A 15,410-nucleotide genomic window follows, 5' to 3' on the forward strand; every position below is an offset into this window, starting at 1 on the left:
ACATTTATCATGTTTTCCATTTTTATTATAACATCTATTTACTTTCCTTGAAAATAATCATTTATGAATAATAATTATTTATGTACAACAGCTACGAGGCCTATATGTAATTCTTCCCATTTTAGATAAATACTGTAAAAGAGGAAGTGTAGCCTACTGAAAGTTTTAAGGAAATATTTAATGATTGAATGGTTGTAATAATCGGTTGTATTTCAGAACGATATGGGGAACCAGATTACAAAAGACGACAAAAACATAATTATTCCGAAGTTAACTCCTAATACGGTGAGTAAACATACGTTTATGAAATGCAGCCATCCAAATAAAAAGCAATAACCTTAAATGTTATTGGCATTGCTAGCAATGGGATGCCAAAGTGAACAGATGCCCGTTTTCGAAGCAATTGAAAAACTACGAGGATGATTCGTGCTATCAAGATACGTTATATCACATAGCTGTCAAGGTGAGCTATTACTTTGCACATTATTATACACAAAGTAAAATGATATATGAGCATATTACGAGGAAAATATAATTATGTTGTACTTTTTTATTTTTGTTATTAACATTAATTTAGCACAGATTTTTTTTCCACGTTTCATTTAGAAGCAGACTTGCACCTCTAATGTTTGTGAGGGCTCTGTTATGACTCCAAAGTCTCTAATGCGATGTCCCACCCCTACTACACCAAGCTCCAATGATATCCTCATGCAAGCTATTGACTTCATCAATCAGTATTACAAGTCTGTTAAAAAGTAAGAACAATAGAACTTGAAGTTAAAGCTGATTGTAAAAAGATCAGTGTATTTGATCGATGTTTGTTACTCAGCACAAAAATTGAGGAGCACCTGGCTCGTGTGGAGGGGGTTTGTAAAGAAATAGATGCCACTGGATCATATCAACTCACCACAAAGGAACTGGAATATGGGGCTAAACAAGCATGGAGGAATGCACCAAGATGCATCGGCAGAATTCAGTGGACTAATTTGCAGGTGCTTTTAATATTAGTTTCTGTCCAAGGAGTATGTGCCATTACACTGTTATGTTTATATTAGGTCTTATTGTCTCATACAGGTGTTTGATGCACGTAAATGCAGAACTGCTGAAGATATGTTCCAGGTGCTGTGTGATCACATTCAGTTTGCCACCAATGGAGGCAACATCAGGTAGGCCTAAATTGAAAACTATTAGTTGAGAAAAATTCATAAATTCTCACTGAAGTGCCTTGAAACAGGTTTATTGCATTTGTATCATTTTGACTGAAGCATGCAGGGAGTTAGTGTGGAGTTTGATGAATGCGAAAGTATGTCATTAAAAATATACCTAATGCTAAAACCCCCCAAAGATTTCATTTTAAATTTTAAATAAAAAAAATATCCATTACAATAAATTAGCCAGGAAATGTTCATCGTCTTTAATCTTAGTTGAGATACTATACAATGAACATGTTTATTTTGTCAGGTCTGCCATCACTATTTTTCCTCAGAGAAACGATGGCCAACATGATTTCCGTGTGTGGAATACTCAGCTTATAAAATACGCAGGCTATAAGATGATGGATGGCACAATAATAGGAGATCCTGAAAGTGTTGACTTCACAGAGGTAGATATTCTACATCCTTATTTTATACATCTGCAGAGTATGTGCATAATCCTGTAAATATTTTCTCATGCAGATTTGCATCCAGCTTGGATGGACACCAAAGTACGGCCTGTTTGATGTGCTTCCACTGTTGCTACAAGCTAATGGAGATGACCCTCATCTTTTTGAAATTCCCCAACATTTGATTTTGGAAGTTCCCATGGAGCACCCACAGTAAGTGACTCAATAGCTGCGAACATTCCCTACAAAGATTAAAACCGCTGATTGATTGATAACCCTCCAAGCCATTGGGTAACGTCGTCATGTCTCAACAGTTATTTCATACAAAGTCAGACATTCGTTGCTTTAATGTGTGATGTCGAGTGCAACTTTGTTTACATAGACCACCAGAGCACTTGATGAAGTCCTCAAATGTCTTAGATAACTTGCATTCCAAAAAGGTTTTTCTTTCTTTGAGAGCTTTAAAATCAGGTACTCCATGATCAGATAAGAGTGGAAAAGCCATTTGAATTTAAGACAACTTGACTCTGCACCACATTCTTTCATTTAAAAACAAGATTTAACCTCTGATACTCAATGTCAGGTTCTCATACCAATCTCAAACTAACCCTTCACTTTAGAAAGCTCACTCATTAGTTTCCTCAAGCACTATGTGAATGTGACTGGAGTGCCGGTACACAACTAAGCAGATCTGGAAATATAGTAAATAGGAAAATAAGGAAACATTTTGACATGTCAAAGAATGTATTGAAATGTTAGCATTAAGAATATATCATAATGAGGCATGTTATTTTGCACTTTTTTAGGTACGAATGGTTTCGAGATTTGAACCTCCGCTGGTATGCATTGCCTGCCGTGTCCAGCATGTTACTTGAGATTGGTGGTCTTGAATTCCCAGCATGTCCTTTTAATGGGTGGTACATGGGAACTGAGATTGGAGCGAGGGACTTTTGTGATACCAAACGCTACAATGTTCTTGAGGTGCTACTATTGTACAATTGTATTATACATACATTATATTAAATACATACTTTATTTATATAAGTATTCGAAACAGATTTTTGTTTTGTTATGTCCTAAAGCAAGTTGGTCGTAGAATGGGCTTGGAGACGCAAAAACTCTCTTCACTATGGAAGGATGAGGCCCTTGTTGTCGTCAATATTGCAGTGATGCATAGTTTTCAGGTACATTCAGATGTTTGTCGCTTGCTAACCTAGTGGTAAGATTTTTGCCTTGTGTGCAAAGGGAATTGCTGATCATTTTTTGCTGATAAAATATGAAAACATCTATAGTTTTTAAGGACCTCTTGTCTTTCTAAATATAGAAGAATAAGGTCACCATCACTGACCACCATTCCGCATCAGAGTCCTTCATGAAACACATGGAGATGGAGGTGAGCCTGCGTGGAGGCTGTCCGGCAGATTGGATTTGGCTGGTGCCTCCAATGTCTGGTGCTTTAACTCCTGTGTTCCATCAGGAAATGCTGAACTACATTCTGTCACCATTTTTTTACTACCAGGTATCACTTTAACATAGTCATTGCATCGTAGTGTAAATTAAGAAATGCTGTTTTATTGAACCATTCTTGTGTTAGTGATATAAAAACACATAAAATGTGAAGATAAACAGTTTTTTTCTTTTTAAGCCTAAACCATGGTTGACTCACAAGTGGAAGAACAAGAGAAAAAAAGCGAGAAGACACAAAGTCAGCTTTAAAAGCTTGATAAGGTAATGCAATTCCGTATTAACATTTCCTGAAACAGAACAACACAGTGCTGTTCTCTCAGAAGAGATCTGTCTACAACAGCGTTATGAATGTTTCAAAGGTTACCTTGGTTAACTTGGTTAGCTGCCAGTCTGTAGCTAAATCCTTGTTTTTTCTCTAGAGCTGTGCTCTTCTCTCAGATGCTCTTCAAATCAGCCCTGGCCAAGCGTGTGTGCTGCACCGTCCTATACGCCACAGAAACAGGGAAATCTAAGACCTTTGCTAAGAAGCTCAATTGTATGCTGAACTGTGCCTTTAACTCCAGGGTAAAGAACCATCACTTCCAACACTTAATCATTTAAGACAAACAGAATGTTTGAAAAATTGATAAATAAGCAAAAAATCTATTTTGTTCTTAACATATAAGCCATGCACATACACATAGAGAAAATTTTTTCTTTTTGGTTATACAGCTTGTTTGCATGGAGGACTACAACATCAGTGAACTTGAGAAGGAAAGTCTTCTAATGGTTGTCACCAGCACCTTTGGCAATGGAGACTGTCCAGGAAATGGAGCGGTGTGGACATGTTTATGCTATATGTAGAAAATCATTATTAAACATACTTAGCGCACAAGTTATAGCGTTTATTTAACGTAAAGGGACAGTTCACCCGAAAATAAAAATGCTGTCATCATTCACTCCTCGAGTTTTTTTATTCTGTATTAGTTTCTTTCTTTGAGGAATATATTTGGAAGAATGCTTGTAACCAAACAGTTCTTGGCCACCATTCACTAAAACTTACAATGGTGGTCAAATGTGCCACATGCAGAACTGTTTGCATTGCTAGATTCTTTAAAATATCTTCTTTTGTGTTTAAAAGAAAAATGAAATGTATAAAGCAATTTTCTATGGTAGTCAATGGTGGCCAAGAACTGTTTGGTTACAAGCATTCTTCCAAATATCTTTCTCTGTGTTCATAAATTTATACAGATTGGGAACAACTCGAAAGTGAGGAAATGAAGACAGATTTTTCACATTTGGGTGAACTGTTCAAAAACCACAATCAATGTAAGTCAACCAGATTCAAGCTGACTGACGATTCTGTTGGGTGACATCACTTTTCTGCTTTTCTCAAGAGTTTCAGGAAGCACCTTTTCAGCCAAAAAACCCTACGAAACAAAGTCAGGTCAGTTTAAATATTCTCATTTTATCAGTGCTGCTCCAAAACTTACTATTTACATTTAGAAGACTCTAGTTCTTTCCCATTCACAGGTACTGTGTGTTTGGTCTCGGCTCTCGAATGTACCCACAGTTCTGTGCGTTTGCTCATTCCGTGGACAGTAAGCTTGCAGCGCTGGGGGCTCTTCGCGTGTCGCCCACAGGAGAAGGAGATGAACTGAACAGACAGAACGAGGCTTTCTCAGCCTGGGCTTGTGCTGCTTTTAAGGTTGTAAAATGTCGATCACCGTTTGTCTGCGGATGAAAACAGCTAAATGTGTAAAAAAAAGCTAAATTAAATGTTTATGTTACCTGATGTGATTCAATTTTGTATCTAGGATGTGTGTAGGGAGTTTAAAATTCAAGGACATCTTCCTGGGACCAATCTACGGGCAGATTGTTGGGATCCTCAGAAACACAGAGTTCAAAATGACACTTGCACACTTGTGAGAGTTTCAGGTATCTAGACCTGTCTCACTGTAATAAAACTGTAGATCATGAGATTACAGTCCAATCTTGATGCTTGAATGCTTGGTTTTACAGCTTTGTCGACTCTTCATTCTAAAATTGTGGTTCCTATGAAGCTGAAGAGAAGACAAAATCTACAAAGCCCACAGTCCAGGTTTGATCTTAAACTTTATTCATTTAAATATTTTATTCACATGGATTTATTTGGCTGATATTTGTTTCCAAAGTGACTTAAATTGTATGCATGGCACATTTTTTTTCCAGTCGTGTTACAATATTGGTGGAGTTGGAGAAGGATGGGGACACAGACCACTTAAACTTTGCCCCTGGAGATCACGTGGGGATTTTTCCAGGGAATTCACCCGAGCTGGTGGCCGGCATCCTCAAGCATCTCCCTAATGCCCCTCCAATCAACCAAAGCCTTCACTTGGAATTCCTCAATGATTCTTACCCTGGTACTGAACCATGTAACCCAATTACATAATTATAATAATGGACATCTTAATAACATAATGATGGATAATAATATTGTCTTGCAGATGGTGAAAGGTGGCACAGAGATGAACGAATACCACCGTGTACTCTTGCCCAGGCTCTTACGTACCTCCTGGATGTCACCACCCCACCCTCACAGAGCCTCCTCCTCAAGCTTTCAAAGATGGCAAGACAGGAAGACCAACGACAGCACCTGCTAACATTAGCAACAGTAAGAGACTTACTAATAGGAACATAGATGCACAAGTCAACCTCAAAAACAATGAAACACAAAGGTTAAAAAAAGGCTGGGTTTTTTCAATGCCTGCATAGTGTTCCAAAAGTTTACATAATTGTGCAAATATTTCATGGACTCTTACTGAAGTTTAACACATACAAAAACATCCACCCACAGGACCTCCCAGTGTATTTAACATGGAAGGAGTTTCGCAAACCAACATTTCTCGAAGTGCTAGAGGAGTTTCTCTCTTTGGAACTGAATGCTGCCTTTCTCCTGAGCCAGCTTCCTCTGCTGAGACCACGCCTCTACTCCACAAGCTCCTCCCATGACCTCCACCCCCAGGAGCTTCACCTCACAGTGGCCATGGTTAGCTATTACACACAAGGTAAACAAGAGCTGAAACAAAAACCCAATCCGCTAAAAATGATTTTACTAGAGTCACAAGGGGTGATGGTTGGTATGTTCTGCTTATTTTAGAGGGAAAGGGTCCACTGCATTTTGGTCTTTGCAGTACCTGGCTCAATACCATCAAAGAAGGAGACATGGTGCCGTGTTTCATCCATAGGTACCATTCATTTCACATTCCTAAACCGATCCGAGAATTCATTCTAGAAATAGAGAAATGTCCGCATTTTTTCTAATCAAAATACTTTGCTATTCCAACGATTGCAGATCGGATGGATTCCATCTCCCGTCTGACACCAGTGCTCCCTGTATGCTTGTGTGTGCAGGGAGCGGTATTGCCCCCTTCAGAAGTTTCTGGCAACAACAGTACCATGACATGAAAAAAAGAGGTATTCAGTTTAATTCGTTCAGTTTAATAACATTGAGTTATTTCTACTAGGTTTTTAAAGGGGTTTGAAAAGAAAAAACCCATAACATTGAGTTATTTCTACTAGGTGTAAAGGGGAATCCTATGACACTCGTGTTCGGGTGTCGAGGTTCAGATTTGGATCACCTTTATAAAGACGAGACTCTGGACATGCAAGAAAATGGCACTCTGGATATTATTGCTACGGCTTACTCTCGGCAGTCTGGACAACCCAAGGTATATCTTCATACCACTTTAATACTTCTTCCTCTAAATCAACTTTTAAAGTGACGTTGTGCTCTTGGTTCAGGTTTATGTTCAGGACGTCCTGCGGGAACAATTAAATGACAAAGTCTTTGAGGTCCTGCAGCAGAGTCAAGGTCATCTGTACATCTGTGGAGGCTTGAACATGGCCCGTGATGTGGCTTCCACCGTTCGAGAAATCCTGGTCAGCCGGTTGGGCATAAGTTTCGCTCGGGCTGAAGAGTATCTGTCAAGGCTAAAGGTGAACCTTCGATTCTCTTAAAGCATTTGCAGTCCTGCTTTTATTTAAGTCAAATTTGCACATGTAGTAATATGAATGCTTAATAGTAGTATAATAGGTTTGTGCTTCTTTTTTTACAGAACGAGAAGCGCTACCATGAGGAGATTTTTGGATTGCTGCTAAACCATTAAAGCCACACACAACAACAACCAAGAGGAGTGGAGGACAGAACACATGCGTTTCACGTATTCGATTTTCATAATATCTTGCTGACAAACAATGATACTGTCAAAATATTGCATGCTATGATTAAAACAAACTCAAGACAAACAACCGATAACCACAAATACACAACCGTATCACTGTAGAGTATTAAATGATTAATTCCCAACAATACTTGCTTAGAAACTGCTACACAACACGTTGGTCATTGAAAAACTTTACGAATGTAAAGTTCTATTTATGAAAAAGAGTCTGTTTTGATTTTCGCTTGTAAAATAAACAGCATTTTTTATGTGTTGACGATTTTAAGAGTCTAACCTGTTTAGTTATTTAAGATGAATGCCTTTCATTTGCTTTGGCTAAAACTGATCTGCACTTGGTTGAGGCACAGTGCATTTTTACAACCATCTCATTTTCAATATTCAGTGAACTCCAAAAGTCTTGTCTTGTTTTCTAGAGGATCGCAAGAAATGTTGTTCCCTAACATAAAATGAGTTCAAATTGAACTAAAACAATTAAGATTAATGTCACATTGTCTTGGTTTTCAAAATTATATTTTAAATAATTTAGTCATTTTTCAGATTTCAAACCCCTGATAGGTTTTTGAAGGTTAACTCTATGAATGTATGCTATTGTGTTAAATAGTAACCTTGTTTGCTTGATTCTTACAGTGTTACATATATGAACAGTTCATATGCAAAAGAACTATATAAATATGTCATCATGTGTCTACATACTGAGTTTTATAATAAACTGATTACAATGAAACCGTATAGTTTCGTGTTTTCTCTCTGCGTGTCCGTATGTCGTTTGTCCGTTACGGGTATCCGTATCTATACCGGAAGTAGAAGACGCACGCTGGAGAACAGTGCATCGGGTTTCCGACTAATGTCAGAATTTAACAACTTGTTGGTGTTATTTTGACTAATTTTGAGGTAATTAAATCTCTGTAATCATACAAATCTGTCATGGCTGGGAGTCGACTGGAGAAATTCGGGACTGTATTTACACGGTAAGCATTTATGAAATGTCTGTGGATCACAGTGGGGATCACGTCAAGGTTAATGAACATGGTTTTGTTTTACATCTGTCAAGTGTCTAGGTTACAGAAAATTGTTATTTCTATAATACTGAGTTTAATAATAATTGACTAATTCAGTTTTAAGAGATTGAGCATTGCTGCCTTTGCAAGGACACTTCCAAATCTCAAACAATAAATAATGTCAGCATGCATGTGTAATATCAACCCATCTATGCACTTCTTTTAAAATGCTTGAAGAAGACATGCTGGTTCACGTTTTATACATAATCGTAATGACTCAATTCTAGCTGTCATTTTGTGAGAATGATTTATCCATTGTTGTTGTTGTTGTTTCTAAAGGGTTCGAGATTTAATGCGTGCTGGGGTCATTAAGCACGAGCACAGACCTATCTGGTTTGATGTGTATGCTGCTTTTCCACCTCAAAGAGAGCCTTTATTTGAGAGACCCACAAGAAGAGTGAGGAAACCAACAGAAGACAGTGTGCCTGAAATCTTCTACAAGGAGGATGAAATCCGAGCGTAAGTCAGAACAACTTATTCAACCTCAAGTACTGTTCAGTGTGATCTCTGTGTGCTATTACGTTGTGTTTTATACCTGTCGTTGATGCCTTTAAAGTGGCAATCCGTAAGTTTTTTTATTAAAGATTAAATAAAACCAATTATTGAGCAAGTACACAACTGAACGGAGTTTAAAACTGTGTCATTGCCCTTGCTGGATTCACCACGGAAAGCTTGTAATAATGGTTTGTAATTTTTTTTTGGAAAATCTCTTTCCTCTGTGCGTCATTTAATCACATTCGCAAACAGATCGAAGAGGATCTGGCTGCTAGCCCGCATGTGTATGCTGCAAGCGCCCATGCGGTTTGTATCGTGTCGTCACAACTGCCGGGTAGGAATGTATACAGAAAGTATTTCTTGGGGACTTAGGGTTAGGGTTATATTTGTTATATTTAATATTTATGGCACCGTTTAGCACTTTCACTTTTAAACGCCAAGCAGCGCTGACATCTGTGAAAACCAAGAAGGTACAAACTGATGAGAGTTTACAAATAAAAAGGGAATGTGATAGGACTAGGCGAAAACAAGAACTAATATTGGCAGACATGGATTTATTTCTTCTGAACAGAACAGGTAAGACATTTTAATATTTCAATAGATAATACAAAAACCGTAGCGCAATTGTAATGTTACAGACGGTTACACCGTTTCATCGGTTGTTCTTTCTCTCTTTGTTACGTTAAAAACTTCTGAGTACAATGCTACAACTGTCACCCGCAGCATCCACACAGGCTAGCAGCCGGATCCTCTTCGTTCTGTTCACGAATGTGATGAAATGATGCATAAATGAAAGACAACAAATAAGGATTTCCGGAAAAAGTTGACCCGACAGGGAAAATTACAAACAATTGTTACAAGCTTTCTGTAGTGAATGCAGCAAGGGTAGTGACAGTTTTAAACACTGTTCTATCATGTACTTGCTGAATAATTAGCTTGAGTTGAGTTTTACGTTTTAATAATAATAAATACAGCTTTTTAATAAAAACCTCTACATTGCTCTTAATACTTTTAGGAGTTTTTTTGAGATGTATGGTAATGGCCCCAGAGCTTTTGAGCTCCTCAAGCCCAACTTTGTTTCGCCTTGTCAGAGGTAAGTTAAAGTGTTCCCCACCCACACTGTGCATTTGGTTTTACATGTGTAATTGTTTCATAGCGACTCTCCGTTGTGTCACTGTGTCATTGTGTCTTTGTGCAGGTTTGTGATGAAGTACAGTGAATTAGAAAGCCGAGGTGATGTTAAACCCGAGGCGCTGTTTGAAGAAACCGCTAAAGCGCTTCTCGCAGAGGGAGTTCTTTTAAGGAAGAGAGGAGGACCAGCTGTAAGTTCATGTACATCTGAATACTTCCCTGGATGACCTTTCATCAGAAGGTTTTTAGAATTTCTGTTATGTTTCTGTATGAACAGCAGGCGGCGACAGAGTCTCGTGATCCTTTGCTGAACATGAAGTTGACTGAAATGTTGGCAGAGCAGCAGAGAGACACAGAGACCGAGACAGATGTTTCAGAGAAGAGTCCACAGGAGGCAGACAGCACTGACAGCCAGTCATCATCAAAAATATAACTTCCTTCTGTCAGAACAACATAAACTGGTCTTGCCTCTGGCACATTGACAGGCTGGTAAACTCTGTGTTTTTTGAGGCACAGAATGCTGGAACACTGATAATGTTTGTTCAGTTTTGAAGAAGATTTAAAGTCCAAAAAGAATTGTGTGTTTGTTTCCTTCTTGTTGTCAAATGACTGATGCTGAAGACTGTTGAGGTCAAAACTATTTTCGCATTATCCTTGATAGCCAAGCAGATGTTAAAATAGTTTATTCTGCTGCCTGTATCAGACAGCCATTTTCATGTTCTGTGAAACCGAGCTAGCAAGTATTTAATTTTTTATTTCTGTGTGTAATAAAATATGTGGACTGTTTAATTATAGTACTTAAGAGTCCATTAACGGCAGCAGTGAGAAAAGTATCAGCATAGTAAATGCTTAATAAAGTATTTACTATCTTTCCAGTTTTCTGAGTCACCCCATAAAACTTATGATTTACGTTCATAATATAAAACTTTTTCCCCACTGTTCCGATTTATGCTTAGCAATGCACGCTTACATTAAAATATATATTTAATGCGTAAGACAAATTATAAATTTTTTGCTCATGGATTTTGTGATGTTTCTTAAATTCTTCTAAAACAGAGAACAGAAGAGCAGATCTCCGTAGACATTATTAAATATCTAGTACTTTAAGGTCTGTGTTTTTAAATCTTATTCAATACAATGTTAAAATGACAAACTATAAAGTCTTCCAACCTAAAAGCAAGACTTTTGAAAATAGATTTCTTGCAACTAGACTGGGTGTATTGACCTTAAAAAAATGGTCACGGTTGTCCACAATGTTTATTGTAGAATGTATTTTTATTTCCCAAACAGAGGATGTGGCCACAAAGGAAGGTATGGAATCTGTAAACTGGGAATGAATGGGCAAACTACAGTAAAGAGTGAAATATTTGTTTTTTTTAATTACAATTTGTTATGCAAACCAAAAGCAAGCAAGAGTTATTAGAAAGCGTGTTAATAGATTTGACAGCAGTAATTGATGCCATGTATAAAAGCTTTGACTCAACATTTTTATAAATTAGAAACTTAATCATAAATGTTCAATGTTTGTAAAAGGAATAATGTGCGAAAGATGAATAAACTACTTAAACTAAAACTTTGAAGATAAAGAGAATCGCTTTTAAGTATGCGTTTCAAAGATTTCTTGTTAGACAAGTAGGCCTATTCATAACAGCACTGTTATTATTTATCGTTTATGGTTCATAGCGGTATAGAATTCGTTTATTTCAGCGGGGAACGTACACAAGTTTATTTTACCGCTAGATGGCACTAATGTTACGTCTATCGGTTCAAATGTGACATTTATCGCATCTAGTGTGCGCATGCTTCCCATCATGTAGCCTATCCGAAAGACAGCAATGCTGAGGGAGAGCATAGAGCTGTCAAAATGTATTTTGCATCTATGCACATCTCGGTTAACATTTTCCCCAGAAGTCATTTATTTGTTTCGATGTTGCATTTCAATTTGTGTTATTTTGTTGACGTTAATGGCTTTTATATGTGTGTTTTCATGTGTGCATGACTGACTGAGTGTGTGTGTGTGTGTGGCTGGAAGGGGAGCCCAGATGCGCCTGAAATTAGTGAAGGAGAGGCGTGAAAATACTGAAGGCAGAAGAGCATGACGGTCGATCTGAGGGTGCACGAGCGCCGTGTAAATGTGTCTGACTGCCATCCTGGATGCGACAACCTTTTTGACAATTACCATGGTAACATAATGATGAACGTAACTCTCACAAAAACACCACAGTTAAGTCAAACAAACTGTTCAGAACCATTCTTTATTCAAATTAAAGGGACAGTTCACCCAAAAATAAAATGATGTCATCCTTTACAGTACTCACCCTTTGTCATTTCAAACCCGTGTGACTTTTTGCCACAGGACACAAAATATATTTAGAAAAAAATGATGTTAACTGGACGTCGTTTACCTTTCATTGGTTTTGTGTCCATACAATAGAGAATCTTTTTTGCACCGAAGCGAGTTTAGGACTTCCGGTTCCATCGCTCCAAAGTCTATGGGTTTGCGTTTTTAGTAAATCGCCCGAAACAGGGTCTGTGGTAACAAAACCTCTAAATATATTCTCAGTTATATTCTGTGACAACACACCAATTATAACCCGCTTGCGGTTTTTTAAAGCTTTATTGTGTTTTAAGTTCGATTTTGTTGCGATCTTCCAAAAGTCTGGAAACATTCGTAAGCTTTCGGTCGAGGGAACTTACTGTAAAACCAAGTGTCACATTGGTTTACTAGCCATGATAAAGCTCTTTCTCTTAGTACAATAGTTTTAATATACTAAATAGTACAATAGTTTTGATATACTGTAAGCATTTTTATTACCATAGTTTTACTACAAATACCATGGTTAGAACTTACTGTGGTCAAACAATGGAGGTAAATTTTCGTAAGAAAGACCTACAATTGTATTTTCTACAATAAAATACAGCATTCATTGGCTCCAATTTTTCATGGCAAAATTGATATGTGAAACATCTGTTCTGGCTTTAAAGGCTCTGCAGAAGTGCTGTTTATAGAGAAGCAACAGAGAGTGAATGAGGCTGATGAGTTAGGATGGCCATAACATTTCTATTTGAACACAACACAGTTCTCTTTCATAACAAAGAAATGAGAAGTGATTTAGAACGACCGTAGGCCAACAGCAGCCCTTTGCTGCAAAAATCCAGAAAGCTGTGAAAATGAGCAAGAGCAGAATAGCATTAAAAAAATAAAAACAATAATAAGTATTAACAATGTGCCACTGCGAAATAATGTTGCATTTGCGCAGACGTTCATGAAATAAGGTTGAATTAAAACGGTTGTAAAGCATGTTAACAATAAACGTATTACAGCATTCATTTAGGCCTTCTAACCATTACGGAACCAGAAATACAAATAAAAATGTTTTTCCTCACTTCAGAGGACGGCTGCTGTATTTACCCATGATTTTAAATTTTAACGTCCTGAGAATACAACTGGCCTATTTAAAACTCTGTGTCCATGGCTGTGTTTTTTTCCTTTACTATAGGCTGATAATGAGCCATGATCTGTACACACTGGATGTGCGCTAGTGCTTCTGTCTGGTGGCCGAACATCCCTTTGAGTACATCATAACCATAATCGATGGCAGGTTGAGCCGGCTGGGGTTTGAAGACCTTTACACAAATACTGTTTGTTTCACTTCTCTACAGCTGTGGAGTTTAGAAGAAAGGCTGCTATCCAGTTGCCCTGGTCAAGGTATCGATCTGGACCTGCTTGTTTGTTGTTTTATTAATTTATTTGTTTATTCAGCCCTGGAGCTTTGGGATTCTCCCTTCTGCACATGTCAAGGGCATTTCCCTCCCTAGTGAGTACCAACACTTCTTTTTCCTTCCTTGCAATGAGTGTTGTGCAACACAAGCCACGGATTAATCGCATAAAGATTTGTGATGTTTTAAAATTAGACTCTTTACTTGAGATCCCTGGATTACTGTAGGTTGCAACGTTGTGCTCCTCCTCTTGCTGAGGTCTGCACAAATAAAGCTATAGTAGCTCGCAGTCCATAACCTAAAATAAATACGAAGCTCTCCCAAACTGGGCCAAGATATAGCATTAAACATTTCACAGATGTTCTGCTTACAAAGCTCCGAACCAAAGAGGTGGTTTATGGCGATCTGACAAGTTTAAACACACTCAGGTTTTAATTGGATCCAAAAATAGTTTTACAGCCCGATCCCCTAAGAGAGCCTTTTTAACATCCATCAGTTTCTATCTTTTTTGGAAGAGCGTACTGATGTTTTAAAGAGCCCAAAAGCAATATGCAGATCTAAAGAACAGTTTAATGTCCAAACAAACCATATAGCAAACCAAGAGCCTTACACAGCAAAAAAGGGGAAACAACTGAAGAACTTTTAATTCTGAAGAAGCTTTTAAGAGTACTTGTTAAATATCATAACATTCATATACATTTTAAGTGCTTTCCTAGGTAAAAAAATAGTACACTTAAAGGTCCAGTGTGTAATTTTTGGGATGATCTATTGATAGAAATGCAATATAATATACCGGTGTATAAAGGGCTTGCACAATAAAGCGTACCTTAACGGGTCCCCTTGCATGTAATTCGCCATGTTCTGACAGCTGGTCGTTTTTCAAAAGGGAGGGGTAATACCTTGCCGCTAGATATTACTGACTGGACCTTTAAATACACATAAGTGATAGTTCAACGGACAACGAACAACATCGTACTCATTCACTTCTATTGTATAGACACAAAAGAAATGCAAGTGAATGGGTGCCGTTGTTGTTTGGTTACCAACGGGGGGCTGCTATAATTTGATAGTCTTATTTATTTAATTAACACCATATAGGAATTTATTGTGTGTCTGATATTTGACCTGCGTTTTGACTTCCATAACCTTTTATGTTTTACTTATAGTCATAGTTTTCTTGTACAGCTGCTTTGTAACAATGAAAATTGTAAAAAGCGCTATATAAATAAAGCTGACTTGACTTGACTTGACTTAAAATATCTTCTTTTGTGTTCTGCAGAAGAAAGAAAGACATACAGGTTTCAAATGACAAGTGGGGGAGTAAAGGATCACAACATTTTTGGGTGAACGATCACTTTACAGTTCTCTACTTTCACTCATTGAGTTTGTACTTAATACACTAACTATGTAGTCGATGGTACTTCTATTCTACAAAGTTTTCTTAAAAAGTACTAAAGACGCATTTTTTTGTATATTCATTACAAAATAAGTGCACGAAAACAGAGCACTAAGTGTTTTAAGTGCAATTTGTTTTTACCTGTAGGTACTGTATATCCAATGCTATTGAAACGAAAAGCTTCAGTGCTGCCTCATGCAAGTTTCATGAATCGGTCAGAAAAAGACACAAAAGTACAGTTTTTAGGTCTCTTAAAAGCCCAATTTAAACTGTCAGGCATCTCAGTTGACCAGGCAAAGGGTTAAAGGCGATCCTGTGGAGTTTGTCTCTTCACCGTC

At 37.6% G+C, this 15,410-nt stretch overlaps 2 protein-coding genes across 2 annotated transcripts; both read left to right on the forward strand.

Moving 5' to 3' along the window:
• Nucleotides 1-222: 222 nt before the first annotated feature.
• On the forward strand, nucleotides 223-7,993 carry nos2b (nitric oxide synthase 2b, inducible; the record flags this gene model as incomplete). The annotated part of the gene is made up of 25 exons (XM_079480647.1): nucleotides 223-285; nucleotides 362-463; nucleotides 607-755; nucleotides 830-992; nucleotides 1,075-1,166; nucleotides 1,462-1,603; nucleotides 1,677-1,816; nucleotides 2,410-2,584; nucleotides 2,686-2,787; nucleotides 2,928-3,122; nucleotides 3,249-3,331; nucleotides 3,490-3,634; nucleotides 3,782-3,886; nucleotides 4,447-4,496; nucleotides 4,583-4,757; nucleotides 4,867-4,987; nucleotides 5,072-5,150; nucleotides 5,261-5,451; nucleotides 5,536-5,702; nucleotides 5,886-6,096; nucleotides 6,189-6,276; nucleotides 6,384-6,505; nucleotides 6,611-6,759; nucleotides 6,833-7,027; nucleotides 7,147-7,993. The coding sequence occupies 25 exons, from the start codon at nucleotides 223-225 to the stop codon at nucleotides 7,195-7,197; spliced, it is 3,255 nt and encodes a 1,084-aa protein (XP_079336773.1). The 3' UTR covers nucleotides 7,198-7,993.
• Nucleotides 7,994-8,000: 7 nt separating this feature from the next.
• Nucleotides 8,001-11,525, forward strand: mrps23 (mitochondrial ribosomal protein S23). Its single transcript, XM_079480855.1, has 5 exons — nucleotides 8,001-8,240; nucleotides 8,610-8,789; nucleotides 9,841-9,918; nucleotides 10,024-10,147; nucleotides 10,234-11,525. Exons 1-5 carry the CDS (start codon nucleotides 8,197-8,199, stop codon nucleotides 10,387-10,389), a joined length of 582 nt encoding a protein of 193 aa, XP_079336981.1. The 5' UTR covers nucleotides 8,001-8,196; the 3' UTR covers nucleotides 10,390-11,525.
• Nucleotides 11,526-15,410: the final 3,885 nt, after the last annotated feature.

This window comes from Barbatula barbatula, assembly GCF_947034865.1.
Source record: "Barbatula barbatula genome assembly, chromosome: 19".
NCBI classification, from domain to species: Eukaryota; Metazoa; Chordata; class Actinopteri; order Cypriniformes; family Nemacheilidae; genus Barbatula; species Barbatula barbatula.

What these genes read in the sequence shown, in the direction of transcription:
- mrps23 (XM_079480855.1), top strand. Translation starts at nt 8,197, where the DNA reads ATGGCTGGGAGTCGACTGGAGAAATTCGGGACTGTATTTACACG. An exon ending in AAGGAGGATGAAATCCGAGC is followed by an intron (nt 8,790 to 9,840) that starts GTAAGTCAGAAC and finishes TAATACTTTTAG; the next exon opens with GAGTTTTTTTGAGATGTATG. An exon ending in GGAAGAGAGGAGGACCAGCT is followed by an intron (nt 10,148 to 10,233) that starts GTAAGTTCATGT and finishes CTGTATGAACAG; the next exon opens with CAGGCGGCGACAGAGTCTCG.